Genomic DNA, 23,231 nt, shown 5'->3' on the forward strand with positions numbered 1-23,231 from the left:
CTGTTGCTGAGTACAATCCCTCCAGCTGCTGGCAAAGGCAGGAGGCGAGGGAAAGAGAGGGAGCGCCTTTGTGTTGGATCTTTTTGCCTAGAACAACCTGTGCCTGGGGCTGGAAATGAACAGGGTTGAGGAAGGGCTTGGGGGAATATTGAATCCCTTTTCCCCTCCTCGACTACTGTTGCTCCTGACTTCAGACTGAGTGTGGGAGAATCAGTGCTATCATCTGGGAGTCATGGCCGTGGTAAGACAGTGCCTCAAGTGTGCCCCTCGGAAACTGGGCTTGGTTTTTAATTTGAATTTTCTTTTCTTTTGTTGCTGGGTCCATGACCCCTAAACAGAGCTCCCCCATCCACCACACACACTTTAAGCACTGGAGGGGAATGCTGGGCTTTACACAGTCACTGCAGCACTGTGGTTTCTCTGAATAGAACTGAGCGCCAGGCCAAGCCCAGACATATCAGAAAAGATTTGCAAAGGGGCTTTAGATGCCCAACTGTTATCGATGTTCAAGGAGATTTGGGGGGCCTGTCATAAACAGATAGCTAAGGGTTAATGTCTCTTTCACCTGAAACACCTGACCAGAGAACCAATCAGGAAACCGGATTTTTTCAACTTTGGGTGGAGGGAATTGTGTGTCTGAGTCTTTTTGTTTCTGTCTGCCTGCTGTCTCTGAGCTTTGGAGAAGTAGTTCTATTTTCTAGTCTTCTGTTTTTAAGTGTAAGGACAAAGAGATCAGATAGTAAGTTCTATGGTTTCTTTTCTTTGGTATTTGCATGAATATAAGTGCTGGAGTGCTTTGATTTGTATTCTTTTTGAATAAGGCTGTTTATTCAATATTCTTTTAAGCAATTGACCCTGTGTTGTATCATCTTAATACAGAGAGAACATTTGTATTTTTTCTTTCTTTTTTATATAAAGCTTTCTTTTAAGACCTGTTGGAGTTTTTCTTTACTTTAGGGAAATTGAGTCTGTACTCACCAGGGAATTGGTGGGAGGAAGAAATCAGGGGGGAGAGCTGTGGGTTGGATTGCTAGCCTGATTTTGCATTCCCTCTGGGTAAAGAGGAAAGTCCTTTTTGTTCCCAGGACTGGGGAACGGAGAGGGGGAATCACTCTGTGTAGTTTCACAGAGCTTGTGTCTGTGTATCTCTCCAGGAGCACCTGGAGGGGGGAAGGGAAACAGGATTATTTCCCTTTGTTGCGAGACTCAAGGGATTTGGGTCTTGGGGTCCCCAGGGAAGGTTTTTCAGTGGGACCAGAGTGCCCCAAAACACTCTAATTTTTTGGGTGGTGGCAGCAGGTACCAGGTCCAAGCTGGTAACTAAGCTTGGAGGTTTTCATGCTAACCCCCATATTTTGGACGCTAAGGTCCAAATCTGGGAATAAGGTTTGACATGGTGGCAGCGGTGGGAGATAGACAGAATCCAGAAGCCAGTAGGAATATTTTATTTTTCTTTTCTCTGCTAAGGGCTTTTTAGCAGAGAGAAACAGTTGGTTTTAAAAGGGAACCAGAGAGAATTTTTTTTTCTGCTCTCTCTGGTAGTTTGTGGTTTGCATGTTAAGCGAGAAGCCATTACCAAACTGTTAAGGGTCTTTTGTCATGCAATAGCCCTCCCATTAGGAGGCAAGTACCAGCACTTATATGCATGCAAATAAAGTGGTTTTTCTGGTTTCCCTTCATTGAACATTAGCTAAAGAGAGAAAGGGAAAAAAGCACTGTTGCTAGGCAGACTTCAGGAGGCAACAGAGCCTGCAGTTCAAAAGAGAAACACCGGAGGGCACCCCAACACAAGAAAACAGGAATCATGACTTCTAAGGCAAAAATGGAGGCTGAAGACCAATTCAGAGAAGCTGAACACAGGCGACAACTGGAAATAAAACAAAAAGAGATGGAGATAAAAGAAAAGGAAGAAAGCATCAAACTGGCAGCCTTCCAAAGAGAACAGGCAGCCCAAGAGGCAGCCCACAAAAGAAAACTAGAAGAAGAAGAGGTGGCCTACCGAAGGAAACAAGCAGAAGATGAGGCGGCCCACCGCCGAGACATGGAAAAACACCAAAAAGAAACCATAGAACTTACTATCTGATCTCTTTGTCCTTACACTTAGAAACAGAAGACTAGAAAATAGAACTACTTCTCCAAAGCTCAGAGACAGCAGGCAGACAGAAACAAAAAGACTCAGACACACAATTCCCTCCACCCAAAGTTAAAAAAATCCGGTTTCCTGATTGGTTCTCTGGTCAGGTGTTTCAGGTGAAAGAGACATTAACCCTTAGCTATCTGTTTATGACAGGGCCCGTCGAGCCTTCTGTGATTTTGAAAATCTCCCCCCTCATCTTATCTTTAAACAATTCATTTGCTGTGCATTGGGTTTTTATAGGCTGGCAAGTGTGGCCTTTCTACCAGGGTTAGGCTTTCTCTGAGCAGGGCTCTCTTCTCCCTCCCAGCCACATTGCAAGAGTCTTTGTGACTATAAGCCATAAGACTCTACATTGTTGAAGTTCCCATACTTCCCTCTTCCCATGGGCGTTGCAGGGAGAGCAAAAGTAGTTTAGTTTAAAAGCTTGAAGCAGATGTTATTTCTTCTGTCATCCTTGAAAACATAATAAGCTCCTTCAGTCCAGAAGCTCCTGCCAATTTGGAGGCAAACTATCTTAAAGACAGAGGGCAAATCGCCATCTGACTAGTCCAGGTGGAAACATCAGACACTAAAAACAAGGCTAAAAAAATTTCAGGCTGCAGCTATTAAGCTGGGTAATGAGACAGGCCTCACGCTTTGTATCAAACAAGGAATTCTTTACCTGAACTTTAATGGAATGATTCATTTCTTCCCTACACCAGCTTATTGCATCTGTGAGAAATACTTCTGAGTTTGAAAAACTGAAATAGAAAAGTGCAGCATCCAAAATATGGCTTAGTACTGGCAGTAAAGCACAGTGAATAAGGGCTTTAAATACATTAGTAGTAGCACCCACAGGCCCGCATGAGAATCAGGGCCCCATTGCACTGAGCATGGTAGGCAAAGACAGTAATAGTTTGTGCACTGAGGCTCTTACCATCTAATTTGAAACAGGACAGGATTCTGAGGCTTGGTCTACACTACGTGTTTAAACTGATTTTAGCTGTGTTAAACCGATTTAACGCTGTACCCGTCCATGCTACGAGGTCCTTTATATCGATATAAAGGGCTCTTTAAATCGGTTTCTGTACTCTTCCCCGACGAGAGGAGTAGCGCTAAAATCAGTATTACCATATCGGATTAGGGTTAGTGTGGCCGCAAATCAACGGTATTGGCCTCCTGGCGGTATCTCACGGTGCACCACTGTGACCACTCTGGACAGCAATCTGAACTCGGATGCAGTGGCCAGGTAAACAGGAAAAGCCCAGCAAAATTTTGATTTTCATTTCTTGTTTGCCCAGCATGGAGCTCTGATCAGCACGGGTGGCAATGCAGTCCCAAATCTAAAAAGAGCTCCAGCATGGACCTTACGGGAGATACTGGATCTGATCGCTGTATGGGGAAACAAATCTATTCTATCAGAGCTCTGTTGCAGAAGATGAAATGCCAAAGCATTTGAAAAAAAAATCTCCAGGCTACACAGTGCTGCGTGACAAGCGTAACGGGAAGCCAGAGACTCAAATGGATGCTCATGGAGGGAGGGAGGGGGTACCGAGGACTCCAGCTATCCCACAGTCCCCAGCAGTCTCCGAAAACTATTTGCATTCTTGGCAGAGCTCCCAATGCCTGTAGGTTCAAACACATTGTCCAGCGTGGTTTAGAGAATAGATCGTCAATTTATTCCCCCCCTCCCCACATGAAAGAAAAGGGAAAGAAATCGTTTCTTGACTTCTTTCAATGTCACGCTATGTCTACTGAATGCTGCTGGTAGACGCGATGCTGCAGCAGTGAAGAGCAGTATCCGTTCCTCTTCCCTCCCCCGTGGCAGACGGTACAATATGACTGATATCCGTCGTCACCATCAGCCCGTGAGTGCTCCTGGCTTGCCTCAGGTGAGGTCGGCCGGGGGCGCCTGGGTAAAAATAGGAACAATTCCTGGTCATTCCTAGTAGATGGTACAGAACGGCTGGTAACCGTCCTCATCATAGCAACTAGGGGCTGAGCTCCATCAGCCCCCTCCCTTTCTTGTGTAAAGAAAAGATTCTGTACTGCCTGGACTATTATAGCAGCGAGATGCTGGGCTCCTCTCCTCTGCACCGCTTAATGTCCTGCCTGGATTGTCATAGCACTGGGATGCTGCCTCCCCCTCATTTTATCTCACTAACAAGTCACTGTTTCTTATTCCTGCATTCTTTATTACTTCATGACACAAATGCGGGGGACACTGCCACGGTAGCCCAGGAAGGTTGGGGGAGGAGGGAAGCAACGGGTGGGGTTGTTGCAGGGGCACCCCCCCCCCATGAATGGCATGTAGCTCATCATTTCTGCAGGATCTGACACAGAGCGGCTGTGCTGTTTGATACACTGGTTCTCTAGTACACTTGCCCCATATTCTAGGCAGGACTGACTCTATTTTTAGAAACCATAAAGGAGGAATTGACTCGGGGAGTCATTCCCAGTTTTGCTTTTGCGTCCCCGGCCAATCTCACCCAGGGGCACCCATGATAGCAGTGGACAGTACAGAAAGACAGATAACCGTCATCTCATTGCCAATTTACACCGGCAGCAGACAGTACAGAACAACTGGTAACCGTCTCTGTTATCATGCAAAAGCAAATTAATGCTGCTGTGTAGCGCTGCAGTAACGCCTCTGTCCGCGGCATCCAGTACACATACAGTGACTGTAAAAAAAAAAAAAGCTGAATGGGCTCCATGGTTGCCGTGCTACAGCGACTGCCAGGGCAATCCAGGGAAAAAGGGCGCAAAATGATTGTCTGCCATTGCTTTCCCGGAGAAAGGAATGACTGACGACATTTACCCAGAACCACCTGCGACAATGATTTTTGTTCCATCAGCCCCTGGGCTCTCAACCCAGAATTCTAAGGGGCGGGGGAGACTGCGGGAACGATGGGATAGCTACGGAATAGCTACCCACAGTGCAACGCTCCGGAAATTGATGCTAGCCTCGGACTATGGACGCACACCGCCGAATTAATGTGCTTAGTGTGGCCGCGTGCACTTGACTTTATACGATCTGTTTTATAAAACCGATTTATGTAAAATCGGAATAATCCCGTAGTGTAGACGTACCCTGAGTATAACACACACTAGGAAGGTAGAAATACCAGCAGTGGGGGAGGGGCCTTTAGAAGTGGGCGGGCTTGCACCCACCCACCTCCTGGGTTTTCCAATAACACTAGCAATGTCTGACAGCCCCACCTTTACGAAGCTGTGATGGGTTCCCCCCAGGATGCCACTTGGAACTGAGGTACCACTGAACCCTCTGACCTACCAGTCTGTGCTGCCTTTCACACTGTACTGCTGTGAGAAGCTGCAAAGCCCTCCAGCCTGCACTTTCACCATCATTCACACAGGTAGGGACATGCCCAACTGCAGTTACTCACAGGCTCTCTAACCACCAGCTTCCCAGCCTGGGACCACAGAATAGATCTGTCCTGCCCTGGTCAAATCTGGCCACTGTATGGGTTTAATACCTGGTCCGCCTCTCCCTTAATGTGAAGAGTACAATGCACACCTGTGGTACCAAGCAGAGATTTTCCCCAAGCACTCCAGTCAAAGCTCACTAGTTTAGATTAAAACAAAAGCAAGTTTATTAACTACAAAAGGTATATTTTAAGTGATAACCAACAGATCAAAGCAGATTACCTAGCAAATAAACAAAAAAATGCAAACTGAGCTTAATATACTAAACAGAATGAGCATGAATAGAAGATTCTCACCCTAACTGATGGTACAGGCTTGTAGATTCTTAAGGCACAAGCTGCACTTGCTTTGCAACTTGGAATCCCCAGGTGTTTCATATACAGGCTAGAAATCCCATTAGCCTGGGTCCAGCACTTCCTCCAATTCAGTTTTTGTTCCTCAGGTATTACCAGGAGTCTTTTTGTGTGAGGAGTGAAGAATCACAGATGATGTCATGCCATGCCTTATATAGCTTTAGCATAGGCCGGGAACCCTTTGTTTCAAAACTTGGTTCCCAGACGGGTTTGTGGAAAAATATTGACATCCCAAGAAGGAGTGCAGAATCATGTGGGCTGGTCAGATGTCTTTGTAGAGTCATAGCAGCCATTACTTACAGGCTGTCTGGAGTGTTCTCAGGAAGGCTCACTAGGTGGGAGACAAGCTTCTCCTATTGTTTTCTCTAATGGGTCATTGCCCTGACTAGGCCCTTCCCAACCAGCCATCTAGACTGAAAGCAGGGGGTTACTTAGGTCTAACTACATTTGAAGTACAGATAGATAGTCAATATTTATATCTTTGGATACAAAAATGAGATGTGCATACAAATAGAATAATCATATTCAGCAAATCATAACTTTTCCAATGACACCTCACGTGGCTTATCTTGTACAAAATGCATCATAATTATGCCACAACCATATTATAATAATATTACTATGACGAATATTGGGTGCAGTGTCACAGAAGCCATCATTGGTTGGTAGAAATAGATCTTGAGGAGGGAATCTGCAGCGGGCTGCTTTACAGGTCAGTTTAGGGCATTCTGGGCATTGGGGGCAGTGTGGAAGAAGGCACAGAGATGTTTGGGAGAGAAGTAGACCAGTGGGCTGGTGAGGCTGGTGTCTAGCCAAAGAGGTGGTGTGATAAGAGAGAAGAGTGGATAAGGAAGGCAAGGCAGAGTGGTAAAGGTTCTGGAAGGTGAGGGCAAGGAACTGAAATTGATGTGATGGAAAAACAGTGAGCCAGTTGATGAATCCAAAGAGGGGGGTTGCCATAGGCTGGGAAGACTATCTTGGCAGAGATCTTGGCACTCCTAAAGCTCTCCATGAGACTAAATGCATATTGTAGTACAGCAAACATGAGCAACTGCTGAAAAGCATGGTGAAGAATTCAGAAACATAACCACTGGCACATGAAATCAACCACAGGCACATCATAATGCACAAGCACAAGCCTCTGTGCATTTCAAGCAGCAGCTGATATCTCTTGTTTCATACTTAGCATCCAAAGCCTGACAGAGCTCCAAGAAAAGGCAGAGCTAGCTTTATGGGATGACAAAATCTGATTGCATTATACTTCTATCCCCAGCCAGGTCCCCTGGGTGGGGAATAGTGGGGTCAGTGAAGACAAGTGCTATCTCGTTGGAAAATATTCATAGCCACTGGATCCAATAAGTCTAAAAGTTTGGTTCTCAGAAGCTGTACATGCTTGAAATTTCAAGCAGGTTTTCTTGGGGACTAAATGACAATCTCTCTTTCACCTTCTCTACTGGTGTTTGTTTGCCAGCCAGCCTATATATGGCAACTCTGGCATGATTTTCTTGGTGAGATTCAGAAGTGAGCAAGGGGAACTCAAAGCACGTGGCCTGCACTCCTGTTACTCTGTTTCTGTGCTGTGAAGTCTGAGGATGGCTGCAAGTTGTTGTAAAAGTTACAGTTACCCTTTTCATGGCCCAGACTCTCTGGTCTGGCGCTCTATTGCTGAGATGGGATGTCTGAGCCCTGACAGCTAGCACCATGTCAGATACTCAAGTGTCTCCCAAGCTTCTCTCATGGGTTAATTCCTCAAAGGGCTTGAGAATTTGAATGACAGCCTCCACCAGACTCCACTGTGCTGAAGTCAATGCCTTGGCCTTCCCCTCCTCTGAGAAGAGCATTATCAGCAGCCAGTTGATCCCTTCCAAATTAAAAAAAAATCAGTTGCGTCTGACACGATTTGCTCTTTACACCCCCACTCCCACTCCCAAATGTTGCTATTGCTCACATTGCCCTCTAGGGGTAGAGACTTTTCCTTTTATTCCTGGTTCCATTATTTGATTAGGGATTGAAAGCAGAGTTATGGGGAATGAGGCTGCTCTGGTGTAAATCCAGAGTAGCTGCGCTGAAGCCAGTAGAATTAGACTAGTATCACAATCTGCACTACTAAAGCTCTTGACCAGGCCCTCATCATTTCCTGACTTCATTACTGGAACCTCTTGCTCTCCGGCCTCCCTAACACCTCCTTGCAGACCTCGGGTCCATTCAGGATGTTTCTCCTAAGGTCATCTTCTTGGGCCTTGCCCTCTGCTGGCTCTGCTTTCTCCACCACATCACATTCAAGCTTCTTGTCCTCCCCTGTAAGGCCCAGCACAGCTCCCCTTGTTCCTGTTTACCTGCATTTGTACCTTGGTGTGTTGCCTTCCCCATCCACTCTGCTCCACCAGTGACACTAGCCTCCATTTCTAGCTTCTCCCTCAAGCACCATTGTGCCTCCTTCCATGTCTCTTCACTGTGCATGGGACACAGAACTGATCTAGAAGGCCACTACCCTCTCCTCCTCAAGCCCCACCCTTGCCACCATCCCCACAGGAAGTCACCAGTGGATAATGGCCAGTGTAGGTACCCAGTTTATTTATGTCTTATAAATTAAAAGACCACACTGACTGGAAACATGCTACTATGCACCTGTAGCCTATGTAACCATGTGTTCCTCTTCCACGGTTACCCTCGTCCTCCCTCACCCTTCCCTTTGATTGTTTGATACACCAAATTGTTGTGTCTGTTGCATTTTGTCTTAAACTAGACAGTAAGCTCTTTGGGGCATGGGCCATATCTTCCCATGTGTATCTGCAGTGCCCAGCACAATGGAGCCATGATCTTGATTGTGGCCCTTGGGCACTACTGTAATTAATAACTAGTGTGAGCAAGACCAGAATCCATGTAACTGCTGGATTCACACTCAGCTTTTTCTGAGGATCAGTCCCACTTTTGTCTTTCTCAAATCTTCTAGGACCTTTCCAGTTTGTACCTTCCCAGTTGGAAGTGGCAATAATAAGTGTAGCCGAATCACTGGCTAATTGCCATACGAGCCTGTAGTGCATGGCACTCAGATGTGTTGATTTGTAAATAGAATGGACAAATATTGCAAAAATAAAGGTAAATTCAAGTGGCTCCATCCCAAAGGTAGATGAAAGGATCCCGGTGTGCAGTCTGTATATCAGTTTGTTACATTTGCAAAAAGCTTTGTGATCCTTCTGGATGAAAAGCCCTAAAGAAATGTCAGTTCATTATGACAAGAAACAAGAAGATTGAGCACGGGGAACTGTCATTGTTAACAAAGAAGGCAGCCAGTGAGGAAGCACTCAGAGTAGCTAGGATGGATTTCCACTATCCACCGACACCACTGGATCAAGTCAAGAGAGCTAGGGGTCTGAGACCTCTCCCATTGGTATCACAGCACACTCGTACTGAAAAACTGCTTACTCTCATTTTGACCATATAATTATAAAATAAATCAGTTGGAATATAAATGTTGTACGAACATTTCAGTGTGATGCTTGAATCTGTTTTTCACTTGTGAGTCTTGTCTGAAGCCAAAACCCTGCCACCTGGGGCTGAAGCATGTAACTTAGCTTCATGGGGCCCAGGCAACTGCCCTGCTTGCCACCTCCTAATGCCAGCCCTGCACTTGCAACCCCCTAACCCCATCCCATGACCAATATTCCTTCTAATTTTCTCCATCCGTGTGTGGAATGAATTTTTTTACGTGCAGCACCAATATCGAGGTAATGCTGAGATCTGGGAGCCATTGTGACTTCACCGGATTATGTGGGAAAGTCATGGAAAAACTTCCACATGAGGAAAGATTAGTACTATTTAGATTAGAGTGCGCATAGGTAAGAAGGGATATAATAGAGTTGCATAAAATAATGAATGGGATAGAGAAGGTAAATTGGGAACTCCAGTTTTGCCCTCTCTTAATACAAGAACAAGGTGGCATTCAATCAAAATGAAAAGCAACACATCTAGAACTGATAAAAGGAAACATTTTAACATAATGAATAATTGACTGGTGGAACTCACTGCCAATAGATAAACTGTACACAAGCATTTATAAGCATTCATAAAAGGATTACATGTTTATATGAATAAAAATACCCCCTGTCACCTGAGCAAGCAGTGCTCTATGGAGAGACCCTGCTGCTACCTATGGCAGGTGGGAGACAAATATAAACAATTACTTTCCTTTCTGCACCTCCCTCTGCCCTTCCCAGGATTCTAGTGCCCTCTCCTCCCTGTGCCTGTTCTCAGAGCAACTACTGACCAACCCTGCTCCTCCCTTTCCCCCACTTCCAACTGCAGCTCCCTCCCCTTTGTCCCCTTCTCCATCTGAACTCATGTTGAATGGCTGATTGTAACTCAGCTCACCGCCTGGGCTAAGACTAAACTAAGCACAGTAAACTGAGTGCAGTGCAGACCAGTGCCCTAAGCCTAAAGATCTAGCAAGGAGAAAAGGAAAGGACCTTTCTACAGCAGCCCCTTCTCTGATAGAGACAAGAAATATCCTCTTCCCCCCGCCCCTGCAGCATCGGAAAGACATCCCCAGAAGTGGAGTAAGTGCCTCTGATAGGCCTGAGGGGCAGTGTGTGTGAACGGATATGTGGGTGTGCGGGGATGTGAGTGTGAGCAGATGTATGGCAGGGGGAGTAAGATACACCAAAATATACAGTTAATGGAAGGGGAAAAAAGGAGGAAAGGAAAAGGGAAGGAAGTATAAACACAAACAATACATAATACATTACCATAATATTAATATAAAGCTATTTTATTAATATCAGTTTATTGCTTTGGATTCTCATTAACTAAAGGTTTCATATCCCATTAGTTTCCTGAACCATCCAAGCCATACACCCCACCCCAAAAAAATAGTTAACAGAGGAGTAATAATAAAACTACTAATAATTTACACCTCTTCCTTCTGAGGCCATCAGATAAGTTTATATATCTGAATTAATTTAGCCACACACTAACTATTTTGAAGCAGGTAAATATCATCAGCTCCTTTCTACAAATGGAGAACTTGTACTAATACTATTATTTCTCTCATCGTAGCTTTATGACCAAGTAGTCTGGTCCCCAAGAGCACAGAGGACAGGTAATTTTTCTCAATGAAAGTAACAATGTATTTCTGTAAACACATTGGCTATTTTTAAAAGTTATTTTACATTTCAGCTCAATTGTACTAGAGTAAGAAACATAATGTGTCATTTTCTATTGTCTGGTTGTGGGAGCTGCAGCAGTTTTCAGAGCTGATAAATAATGTAAACTCCAAGATCAGCTCAGAGTTTAATATAAATTGCAATGGTTAATAATAAATTGTCCAGTGCTGCTGAGGGAGCACCTTCTCCCCACCGTAGCCCTGCACACCCCAAGCTCCCCCAAGTCACCATCACCAACCCTCGCCTCATCCCACTGCCCTCACCCACCCTACACATCCTCCACGCTCACCCATGTGCACAGTTGGTGCACAACCCTTGATGGCCTCCTGTGTAGCCGCACAGGCATGCACCTTAGAGGGAACACACCTCATGACCCCTCTGTCGGCTACAACTCCCAGGTTGAAAGACACTCCCCTAGATGAATTAAGTACCCCCTGGAAGACCTCTGAGTACCCCAGGGATACACATACCCCAGGCTGAGAACCATTCTAAACTATCCATGCCTGGTACCTGATTGGGAATCAACTCTTTACCTTCTGATAAATGCACCATTCTCTGTAGAGCGCCTGAGACATCTAGTGGCCAGATAGAAAAGTATCCGGTCCATGGATTTCATAGGAAAATCTATTTTTTGTGTGCTGATGCTGCACATTGTGTGCTAGGTGCTGCCTACACATGTGAAGAGGCTCTTGGCCCCAAGGAGCTCACATTCCAGGAGTACAGGCAATGTAGAAATGATGGGGGAAAGCAGGAGACAGTCAAAATGTGGACCTCTTATATATACATGTAGCACGTTAACTTACCCAGCATAGAATCATAGATTATTAGGGTTGGAAGGGACCTCAGGAGATCATCTAATCCAACCCCTTGCTCAAAGCAGGACCAATCCCCAAATGGCCCCCTTAAGGACTGAATTTACAATCCTGGGTTTAGCAGGCCAATGCTCAAACCACTGAGCATGTTCCAAGCCCCTTTTGTCTAAGTGCACCCTAACCTGATCTCTGCGAGAGCCCATCTGGTTTGCATTGGTACGTTTTTATGGAACTGGGAGGGAGGTGTGTGGGAATGTAAGGAATCCTGATGGACTTCCCCCCTGTGATGCTGTTTCTCAGGCAGCTGCCAGACTAGTGCCACTGAAGGGATTGGGGGCTGATGTTCTGGCTGTCCCCATCAGGAGCCATGCTTCAGTCCTAAGTAGTCTGGATGAAATGTTTCTGCAGAGAAACATTTATCTAAGTGAGAATGAAGATTTGATTTGCATCTGGAAATCGACCAATTTGACTAGCGAATCCCTGAAAAAGCAGCACACGGTATCCCAATTATCAAAGCAATTTAGTCTCTGTCAGCTCTGGAAGCCCGTCGCTGAGGCAGCTGACTCTACCCCTATTAGGAGAGCAGAACAAACGTCATATTTACTCCTTTCCAGCTCTCTCAAACAAGTTGCTTCACGGCTGTGCATTAGCTGTTCTTCATCACAGACACCCTGTATCATGCCCACTAGCCAGGTCCACAGTCTGTGTCACCTTCTCCTCCTGTAAATCCTTCCCTTATAATAGCTCTAAAATCTCCTCTCTTGTCATCCTGCTTGTTAGAGCTGTTGTACACACCTGGCTCATAGGTTGTTTGGATTACACTTCCCTCTCCCTGTGTCTCCCACAGACTCCGTCCCTTTCATCCATATGCTGCTCTGACCAGCTTTCTCCCTTGCTGCTCTGATGATGTCTCCTTCCACTTTGCATCCCTTCCCTGGCTTCCTTTCCTTTTGCATCAAGTTCAAGCTCCTCGTTCTCTTCAAGGCCGTACGTAATCTCACCACTGCCTACATCACGGCATTCATTTCTGCCTTACCTTCCCCCACCATACACTACTCTGAGCTTACTGCTCTCACTTTAAGGCTCCTTTTGTCTCTTGCTCACACTTGACCTGGCCCCTTTTCTCATGCTGCCTCCTCCACTTGGGACAGCTTTCCACACACCCATGTGACTGAATGGCTGGTCTCTGCTCCTTCTGATCCCTCCTGCAAACGATTTCTTTTGCTCACGCTTCCAACTGTGACCCTCTTCCTGGTATCCTCATCCCCTGCTTTTCACCTGCCCATTTGGGTTGGTTCTCTCTTGGTCTGAACCAGATAATTAGCTCCCAGAGGCAGGGCTGTCTCCTTGTGTGTTAGGCAGGAGCAGGACCTCCTCTTATCTCTGGAAAGCACCAAGCACAATTATGATCATGTGCACTTATGGGTTGGCACTCCACAAGTAACAATAATAACGACTCTGTTGCCTTCTCTGTGCAGCCATTGCTGTCATGTCAAGTGCTGCGCAACATGGTTTGATTTGGAGTCTGCCTATTGTTATGCCTCGAGGCAAAGGCAGGTGAGACTATTTGTATGCTACTTTCACTGTAGCTGGAGCAGGAGCAGGAGCTCCTCTTCCAGCAGCTGCTGTGCTGTGCTGTTCTCTCTTGGCTTCCCTGATTGCTCCTCTCTCAAACTGCTTCACCATGGTCCCAGCAGAGTGGCTGCAGTGCCCGGTACTGCTCTCTGAATGTGCCAGCATGGCTCAATTGCAAGTGCTCTTGCATATCAGCCCGAAGGTCCGGTGGCTTAAAGTCTCATCAGGGTGTTCTAACCTCCTCTGGAGGAGATGTAATCCAGTGTCATAAACAGATAGCTAAGGGTTAATGTTCTTTTACCTGTAAAGGGTTAACACAGGGAACCAAACACCTGACCAGAGGACCAATCAGGAAACAAGACTTTTTCAAATCTGGGTGGAGCGAAGTTTTGGGTGTGAGTCCTTTGTTCCTGGTCTGTTCCTTTTCTCGGCTCTGAGAGTGATTTTTCTATCTCCAGGCTTTCTAATCTTCTGTTTCCAAGTTGTAAGTACAAGGATAGTAAGACAATAGGTTTATATTTTTTTTTGTATTTACATGTGTGTAGTTGCTGGAATGTGTTAAATTGTATTCTTTTTGGATAAGGCTGTTTATTCATTTTTTTCCTTTAAGCAATTGACCCTGTATATTGTCACCTTAATACAGAGATCCTTTTATGTCCTTTTTTCATTCTTTTTATATAAAGCTTTCTTTTTAAGACCTGTTGGAGTTTTTCTTTAGTGGGGACTCCAGGGAATTGAGTCTGCAGCTCACCAGGGGATTGGTGGGAGGAAGAAGTCAGGGGGAAAATCTCTTTGTGTTAGATTTACTAAGCCTGACTTTGCATACCCTCTGGGTGAGGGGGGAAGAGAGATTAGATCTCTCGGTACTTGTGTTTCCAGGACTGGAAGCAGGGAATCTCCTAGGGTCGTCCAGGGAGGGGAGCCTGGGAGGAAGTAACAAGGAAACAAGGGGAGGGGGTTATTTCCCTTAGTTGTAAGACTCAAGGCATCTGAGTCTGGGGGTCCTCCAGGGAAAGTTTTGGGGAGACCACAGTGAGCTAGGCACTGTATAATTCCTAGCTGGTGGCAGCAATTACCAGGTCCAAGCTGGTAACTAAGCTTGGAGGTTTTCATGCTAACACCCATATTTTGGACACTAAGGTCCAGATCTGGGAAGAAATGTTATGACATCCAGACATAACCTAACAGTGAGGCAGGACTGAATGTTCATCTGACAGAACAACTAAATTGTGATTGATTATTGGAAAAGCTACTTAATTTACCATTAACCCGACTTGTTACACCCAGCATCTGTGCCAAGTGTCAAATTAGAATCAAGGACTGTCCAGAGAGAGGAGTATTCAGTGACTGTAACCTTATTGCACGGGGAGCATAAATGTGCCAGTCTAGTCTTGAGAGTTGGGGGCTTTGGAGCTGGGAGACATCAATCACACTCAACGAGACCCAGATTTATCCTGGGGCTACAGAAACCAGAATCTGGCCCTGTTTGTTTTTTCCTTAGCTCAGTTCATGTCCATTGTCTCCAATGCAGCACTTGTTTTGATGATCTCTTGGCGTTAGGCACACTGATCAGTTTTGTGTTCTGCCAAGGACTAGAGCAATGGGCAGGGTAGGCTGAGACTAGGGGTGTAGAGGGCACCCTCTGGAGTGACTATGAGTGTGCAACTGTCGGGAGAAAGCAGCCAAGTAATTATGGGGACACAGCATCCATGGGTACCTGGGAAATATCCCAGCCTGACTGCAGGTACAGTCTGTCTCTGTCAATCTGATAGACTCTCTCCTCCAGGTGCATCTCTCTGTCTGAGCTCTGTGTGTATGTATCTTCCCTAACCACCCTACAACACCTGCTTTTACCCGCTCTCAGTATTATGTAGACTAATCCTATGGGGTGAATAGTGCCACATTCCATCCAAGTTTGTCTATAATGAGGATGGAGTGTGCCTTGCTCTCAGCCAATTTTGTCTGTTCACTGCTTCTTCGCTTTGATCTGCCAGTTTCATTCTTTCTCTCTAAAGCCTGATGATGGGTAATAAGGCCCCAATTTAGTTAAACTAATTGAAGAACTCAAGGAAGTCCAGTCTGGTTTGGAGTTTACTGCATGATTTGCTGGACTCTGTCTCTTCAGAGGTCAGGGAGGGAAATGACTGTATGTCTTTCTTTTCTTGCTTCTCCTGGGATTTCCTGCATCATCCAGATATTCTCAGGAGCATCGTAGGTGCTGTGCAAACATATGAAATGCAGTCCCTGTCCTGAAAAACTTACTTTGTTCACTGCACACAAACACGTGTACACACACACTCACCTGCTATATTTGTGCAATGCTCTGACCTTGGCGCCTTTAAGAAATTAGAATGATCCCTAACCCTTCAACAATTGTGGCTTCCTTCCCCCGTTCCCCTGCTCCAGCTGCCTCTGTGATATTAGAGGGCTCTTCAGAGGACATGCTAACCCTGTTGTATTAAAGCAGGAAGCATATTCCTTGCTTGCATTACAATATAGCTGAGCACAGCACCTATAGGACTCTAACACAATATCCCTCAATGCTCCTATCATAACTGTCCTACTCAGATCTGAACCTTAGAGTTCAGAACATGAGAAGCTAGCATGAAACCTCCAAACTTAATTACCAGCTTGGATCTGATATCACTGCCACCAGCCAGAATTCCAGTGTCTGGCTCACTCTGGTCTCCCCAAAACCTTCCCTGGGGAACCCCCAAGACTCAGATGCCCTGAGTCTCACCACAAAGGGAAATAACCCACTTCCCTTCTCCCTCTTCCCCTCCCGGTGTTCCCTCCCTGGGTTCCTGGAGATATATACAGATTCAAGCTCCGTGAATCTAAACAAAGGGATTCCACCCTCTTTACCTCCTCCCAGATTTCCCCGCCCTGGGTACTCTGGGAGATTCCCTGCTTCAAGTCCTTGAAACACAAGTACCAAGAGATCTAATCTCTCTCCCACCTCACCCAGAGGGTATGCAAAGTCAGGCTTAGTAAATCTAACACAAAGAGATTTTCCCCCTCCCTTCGTTTCTTAGCCTTAACCAGTGAAAAACACTCAAACAGGTCTTAAAAAGAAAGCTTTATATAAAAAGAAAGAAAAAGACATAAAATGGTCTCCGTATCAAGGTGACAATATACAGGGTCAATTGCTTAAAAGAAAAAATGAATAAACAGCCTTATCCAAAAAGAATACAATTTAACACATTCCAGCAACTACACACATGTAAATACAAACAAAACAATATAAACCTATTGTCTTACTATCCTTGTACTTACAACTTGGAAACAGAAGATTAGAAAGGCAGGAGATAGAAAGATCACTCTCAGAGCCGAGAGGGTCCGAACCAAGACAAAGAACAAAGAACTCACACTCAAAACTTCCCTCCACCCAGATTTGAAAAAGTCTTGTTTCCTGATTGGTCCTCTGGTCAGGTGTTTGGTTCCCTTTGTTAACCCTTAGCTATCTGTTTATGACAGCTCCACTTCCACATAAAGCTACAGCTGCAACCTAATAATCAGACTGTTCCTGTGGCTGCACTTCAGGGTAACTTTGCATATTTATGAGACCTGTGGTGGAAAGGTCTCGCTTCTCATTTCTCTCCTTACCCTGGGACCCTTGTTATCCAGCTTTCTCCCTAAAGAGGGAGCTGCCGATGCAGTTTGCTGGGATTTTTCTGTAGCTGTTCCACAAAAGAGAGATTGCTGACCATGATCCTCCCTGTGCAGAGTTGGCCCTCAACTTAATACAGCAATTTCCGTACTCCTTCCTGCTGCAGCCACAGTCTTATGGGATGGCTTAGGGCAGAGGTACTTAAGTTACTTCTGTGGCCCTTTGATCCCCTGCAATCAACACCCCAATATCCTTTTTCCCTCTCTTTATAACATCATTTCTGGGAGCCAAGCCCCTAGGGTGCTGAAGGGAAGCAAGGAAAAGAGTGTTGGGGACCTTATATCACAGAGAACATTATAACAGAGGGAGCTCTGTTCCGCAGAGTTACAGAAGTTAGTGAGGGAAAAGACCCTGGGTGCCTCCCATCCACCTGCTGTCAATGCAGGATTGTTCTCTACGTAGCTCAGTGCTTTGTCCAGCATAGCTTTAAAAGTCCCAAGCGATTGGCCTTCATCACTTCCCATGGGATAGAATTCTGCAACTGCTACCGCTCACTCTTGGGAAGACTTTCTTAGTACTTAACTTACATTTTCCCATCTGTTCCTTGATTACTCCCAATTTTACTCCCTTGAGCCACCCTGAGTAATTCATCACCCTTCTGGATACTTACACCCTTCAGCTATTTGCAGACTGTTACCACGTCTCTCTGTGTTGTCCCAACTAGACAGATTTTGCTCTTTCAATCTTTCCTTGTAAATCTGTCATCCAGCCCCATCTTTGTTGCTCTTCCCTGAACTTTTTCCAGTTCATCAGTATCTTTCTAGTTATAAGGTTCCCAAACTCACATAATCCGGATTCATTTGCAGTAGAGCTTTATAAAGAGAAATAATCACCTTTGGGCTTTGTTATTTGATGCCTCACAAAGGCTTGTTTTGCTGCCATATTGCACTGCTGGTTTAATTTGTTGTCCAGTATCACCACTAAATCTCTTTTAGCCATCTCTGCATCCCAGCGCTTCAATACCATTTGATTGCCCATGTTTCAGATTATTTTCCTCATGTTTTAGCTGCCTTTTTCCAAGTTCAGTTTCATTTTATCTTATACTTATGTTTTCAATTTCCCGAGGACCCTTTGCATTATTTCTTTGCCCACCAATATTCACAGTGCTTCCAATTGTAGTACCATGAGCAAATGTCAGACTCATAGACTTTAAGGTCAGAAGGGACCATTATGATCATCTAGTCTGACCTCCTGCAAATTGCAGACCACAGAATCTCACCCACCCACTCCTGTAACAAACCCCTAACCTATGTCTGAGTTACTGAAGTCCTCAAATCGTGGTTTGAAGACCTCAAGCTGCAGAGAATCCTCCAACAAGTGACCCATGCCCCATGCTGCAGAGGAAGGTGAAAAACCTCCAGGGCCTCTTCCAATCTGCCCTGGAGGAAAATTCCTTCCCGACCCCAAATATGGTGATCAGTTAAACCCTGAGCATGTGGGCAAGACTCAGCAGCCAGATACCCAGGAAAGAATTCTCTGTAGTAACTCAGATCCCACCCCATCTAACATCCCATTACAGACCACTGGGCATATTTACCTGCTAATAATCAAAGATCAGTTGCCAAATTAATAGCCAAAATTAGGCTATCCCATCATACCATCTCCTCCATAAACTTATCAAGTTTAGTCTTAAAGCCAGATATGTCTCTTGCCCCCACTACTCCCCTTGGAAGGCTGTTCCAGAACTTCACTCCTCTATGGTTAGAAACCTTTGTCTAATTTCAAGTCTAAACTTCCTAGTGTCCAGTTTATATCCATTTGTTCTTGTGTCCACATTCGTACTAAGCTTAAGTATGACACAGGCTTTAGAATGTCCCTGAATTAATCTGTTTGACCAAAAGCAGATTGTTTGGAGAAACAGATCTTCAAGCTTTCCAAACAACCAGTGACAGAGAATTAGCCCGCCCAGCACTTGGTAAATTGTTCTGATGGTTAATTACCCTCGCTGTTAATAATTTACACCTTATTGCCATCTGAATTTGTCTAGCTTCAACTTCCAGCCACTGAATTGTATTAGGCCTTTCTCTGCAGTTCATTCCTTCTTCCAGATCGTTTAATGCAGATCTTAAATAAGACTAGATGTAACATTGAAACATGCAATATTCATTAAACGTTGCCCTGCAACCCCATACAGGACAATTTATCAGCACTCTGTTCATGGTCCTTCAGGCAGTTTTCTGTCCAGTTCAGTGACTATTTCCCACTTTGAATGAACTTTGGCAGAAAAAAATGTCATGAGAAAAGTTGTCAAATACTTTACTAAAAATGCAAGTTTGTCTGCCAAGATCTTTTCTTCCCAAACTCCATGGCTGGATCATATCCTGTAGACATCTCGTGATTTTTCACTGCTTAATATTTGTTCCATTATTTTATTAGAAGTAGAATTTAAATTTACAGAAAAGTAATTGGCAGGATCACTTTTTCTCTTTTCCAACCCTCCATTACAAGCCCAGTTCTCTGTGATTTCCTTGAATTAACTGTCAGTGCTATAATTTGTTATATCATTCCTTCAATATTCTTAAAACACACATCATCCAGATTGTTTCACTTCTCTATTGAAAATTTCCCATATATGCCTGTACTAGCCTTTATTATTTTATTTTAACTAGGTCTTCCTTACTTGTTAATGGTTCAAATAGAAATTCTTAGTAGGATGGGAAAATTTCATAGAATCATAGATTATTAGGGTTTGGAAGGGACCTCAGGAGATCATCTAGTCCAACCCTCTGCTCAAAGCAGGACCAGTCCCCAACCGGCCCCCTCAAGGATTGAACTCACAACCCTGGGTTAAGAATCTGGGGCATGCCATTGGTCTTATTTTGGTTGTTGGGTTAAATGTATGGGTGCTGGGTGGCGTTGGTGGTCTGTGACATACCGAAGGTCAGGCTATGATCTCAGTGACTCTCTTGGTGGGAGAGGCATGAAAGATATGTGAATTAAGATGGGTAGGCCTTTAACAACACAAGATGGTGCTGAAGGATTTGAGGGGGAAGGGTAAGACAGAGAATGATTTCATCTTCCTGAAGGGAGGCTCAACTTTCAAAAGTTTGAGAAATGTTGCCCTAAGGGAAGGGATGGAAGCTCATTGATAGGGATATTTTGAAGCTGGATACAATACTAGGAATTGTACACTAGGGGGGAAGTTGGGTTTGGCCCTGGGGGCAAACACATGGGAGCTGACTGGGCTTTTGATCCTCAGAAGTCTTCAATTCAACTTCTTTATTTAAATTTTCATCTGGAGGACAGATAAAATGAAGGTGATATGCTTTAGATCAGAAAGAGTGGCATACCCCAGGGAGCCCTATATCGGGCAGATGAATCTGCCTATACTATATAACATACTGCAGAGAAAGAAATTACTAAGGTGTCTAAAAAGAAATGACATTCTTGGCTGCAAGGCAGCAGGGTGTCGCATTGAGGTCTGTTTAGGAGACAGGTGTATGCTAAAGAACTGCTGTAAAAACACAGTGTCCAGTGTTAGAATTAGAGGTGGCCAAATAATGGAATTTGTGCCCCACGGGAAAGTCTGATATTCTAATATTTGTTTTCATGCCAAATCAGGAGGAAAAGTCAAAATATCAGCCGTTTTCACAGAACAAAGGGTTCCAAAATATTTTGATTTGGAAATGTTAAAATGGGCGATGTCTGCATTGTTAATGAAAATGAAATGATTCGTTGTTCCCAAAATACATTTTGATTTGAATTGACATTTTAAAAAAATTCTTTTCATGTCATTTAAGAAATGTCTGTTCAAAACCAAATGTTTGTTTTGTTTATATTTTGCTGATGGAAAGTCAAACAATTTTGTCAAAATCGGCATCTTCCCATGGCAAATTTTGATTTTGACAATCACATTTTCTGATGGGAAATTGTTTTGTGCAAAAAAAATGTCAGCCAGCTCAAGTTAGAGTCTCCAGAAGTGAGCTCAGTGGTAGCGCTTTTCTATGCCTGGGGTGCTGCTGGTTTGATTAAAGCTGCGATGTTGCACTAGTTAAGAAAAATGGGTTTAGAAAGGAAAGATGGTACAGTAGTTAGGAGGCTATTCGGGGCTGTCAGAGACCCGGGTTCAATTTCTGCTCTGTCACAAACATTCTGCATGACCCTAGGCAAGTCACGTAGGGCTGTCATACACTATTAAGTTAGTTCAGTTTAACTACATCTCTCAGGGCCATTAAAAATGTCACACCCTGTGTCATATAATAAACTGACGTAAGCCCCAGTGTAGACACCTCTAGGTCGATGGAAGAATTTTTCAATCAGTCTAACTACCACCTCTGGGAGAGGTGGTTTTACTACATTAATGGAGGAACCCCTTCCATTGCTGTAGTGAGTGTCTACACTGCAGTGGTGCAGCTGAACCACAGTAGCGTGTCTAGTGGAGACATATCCCTAGGCTTGGTAGGTCTACACTTGGAGCTGGGGGTGTGATTCATAGCTCGAGGAGACATACTTGTGCTAGCTCTCACTGAGCCAGGAGCTAAGAATAGAATATAGCCATGGCTGTGAGACAGGCTAGCCACCGAGTACGTACCTCTCCGAGATCCTAGGCAGGAACTCAGGGTAGCCACAGCTGCATTCTGTTCATAACAGGCTAGCTCAATGACAGCTAGCGTTTAAGTGTCTCCATGAGACGGGAATCACGCCCCCAGCTCAGAGTGTAGCCATACCCTTTTTTCTCTGTGCCTCATTTCCCCATCTGTATAATGGGGACAATAGCACTTCCCCACCACACAGCGGTATAGGGAGGACAAATATATTAAAGATTGTGAGGTGCTCAGTTACTACAGTGATGGGGCCATATAAGAACCTTCAATAGATAGGTAAGTGCAGCTGTAGGGGTAGACCAGGCCTCAGCCTCTCAATCCCTCTCTCCCTTACTGTGCTTTGTATAGTGTATGGAGAGACAGACCCCCCCCCCCCGAGAACACTAAGATGGTAACATAATTAAAAGATCCTCATAGCAACCTTCCATCTTCCCTGAATTTATACTCACCCCCTCATCAGCCTGAGCCCAGGCATTAAAAAGCGCTATGAAAGCTTGAGTATGTTTAGAAACCATTAGCTGTTGAAACTGTAATGCATCAAAGGCGGTAATTTACTGTATGTCCTGCTAGTTTTGGACGTCAGAAAGGCCCCTCAAATGGATGCCAGCTGTGCATCTACTGCAGTGCCATCTGGTATCCTCTACAGCAATATAAATTATGAGTCACCAGAAAGGAATGCCTGTTGCATCCTGACTGTATGGTCCCTTCTCAATGTGCATTGTAGATACAGCAAATCTTCCACTCATTCCAGCCTGATGTTATCAGATCATCTCATCACATGCTTAGTTTACTATCAGCTTGTGACAGATGAAGAGCTCCTTGATTATCTGAGACAGTGTTCAAGCCATGGAATAGGGTTCCTAGATTCTTGATCTCTCCAGTGCAGCCAGATAGTGCCATTTTGCACTGGTCACTGTCCTGCAGTCATCTGTGCTGTACACAGTAGATGTTACTATGAATGGTACCCCTGAATCCGCAGCCTCGCCTTGTTGATATTATACACTCACTCCTTCTGCTCTCTTTTATTCCTCAGGGTTACCCTCCTGTTAGCTTCTCCAGGCCATTTTTAGCAGAATGGAAAGTCTGAGTGAGCTTCAGAACCCACTGCTGGCCAAGAGCAGCAGGCATCTTCACGGTAGCTACTCCTACCATCAGCATCACCCTAGTCATTGCTGCCAGGGGAAACTTTACATCTTTCAAAACACTGGCAGTGCCAGGACTCACCAGCTGCTGGATGCCAGTTCTCTGCAGCTGGCCGTTGAAGCATTGTATGGTCCCAGCTTCATCCTGGTGAAGGATGAGACCAGTCTCAAGGCCAAGGACAACAAAGGGGAGAGCTGCGAGACGACCTTCATGGAAAACAAAGAGGCCCCCTCTGAGCCTGAAGATGGGCGAGAAAAACAAGGGCCATGCCAGATGGAGAGTGACATCAGAATCCAAACAGTGTCCTATGAGGTGGAGGAGGAGGAATTCCAGGAGTGTGAGGTGAGCTACTTCTAGGAGAAAAAGTAACAAGCTGCTCCCCGGTGAATATGTCCGACTGCCCTTGGGGATA

The 23,231-nt window shown here is 44.9% G+C and overlaps 1 protein-coding gene across 3 annotated transcripts in view; it reads left to right on the forward strand.

The window, feature by feature from the left end:
- The window catches only part of SYNDIG1L (synapse differentiation inducing 1 like), a 112,344-nt gene that overhangs the window by 73,575 nt on the left and 15,538 nt on the right, over positions 1 to 23,231 (forward strand). For all 3 annotated transcript variants that reach the window (XM_030559171.1, XM_030559170.1, XM_030559172.1), the window contains one exon: positions 22,710 to 23,161. In XM_030559171.1, coding sequence (XP_030415031.1) covers positions 22,751 to 23,161 — 411 coding nt within the window. In that variant the 5' untranslated portion in view covers positions 22,710 to 22,750. The remainder of the gene's footprint in view (positions 1 to 22,709; positions 23,162 to 23,231) is intronic.

The sequence above is a fragment of the Gopherus evgoodei genome, chromosome 4, assembly GCF_007399415.2.
Source record: "Gopherus evgoodei ecotype Sinaloan lineage chromosome 4, rGopEvg1_v1.p, whole genome shotgun sequence".
Classification (NCBI taxonomy): domain Eukaryota; kingdom Metazoa; phylum Chordata; order Testudines; family Testudinidae; genus Gopherus; species Gopherus evgoodei.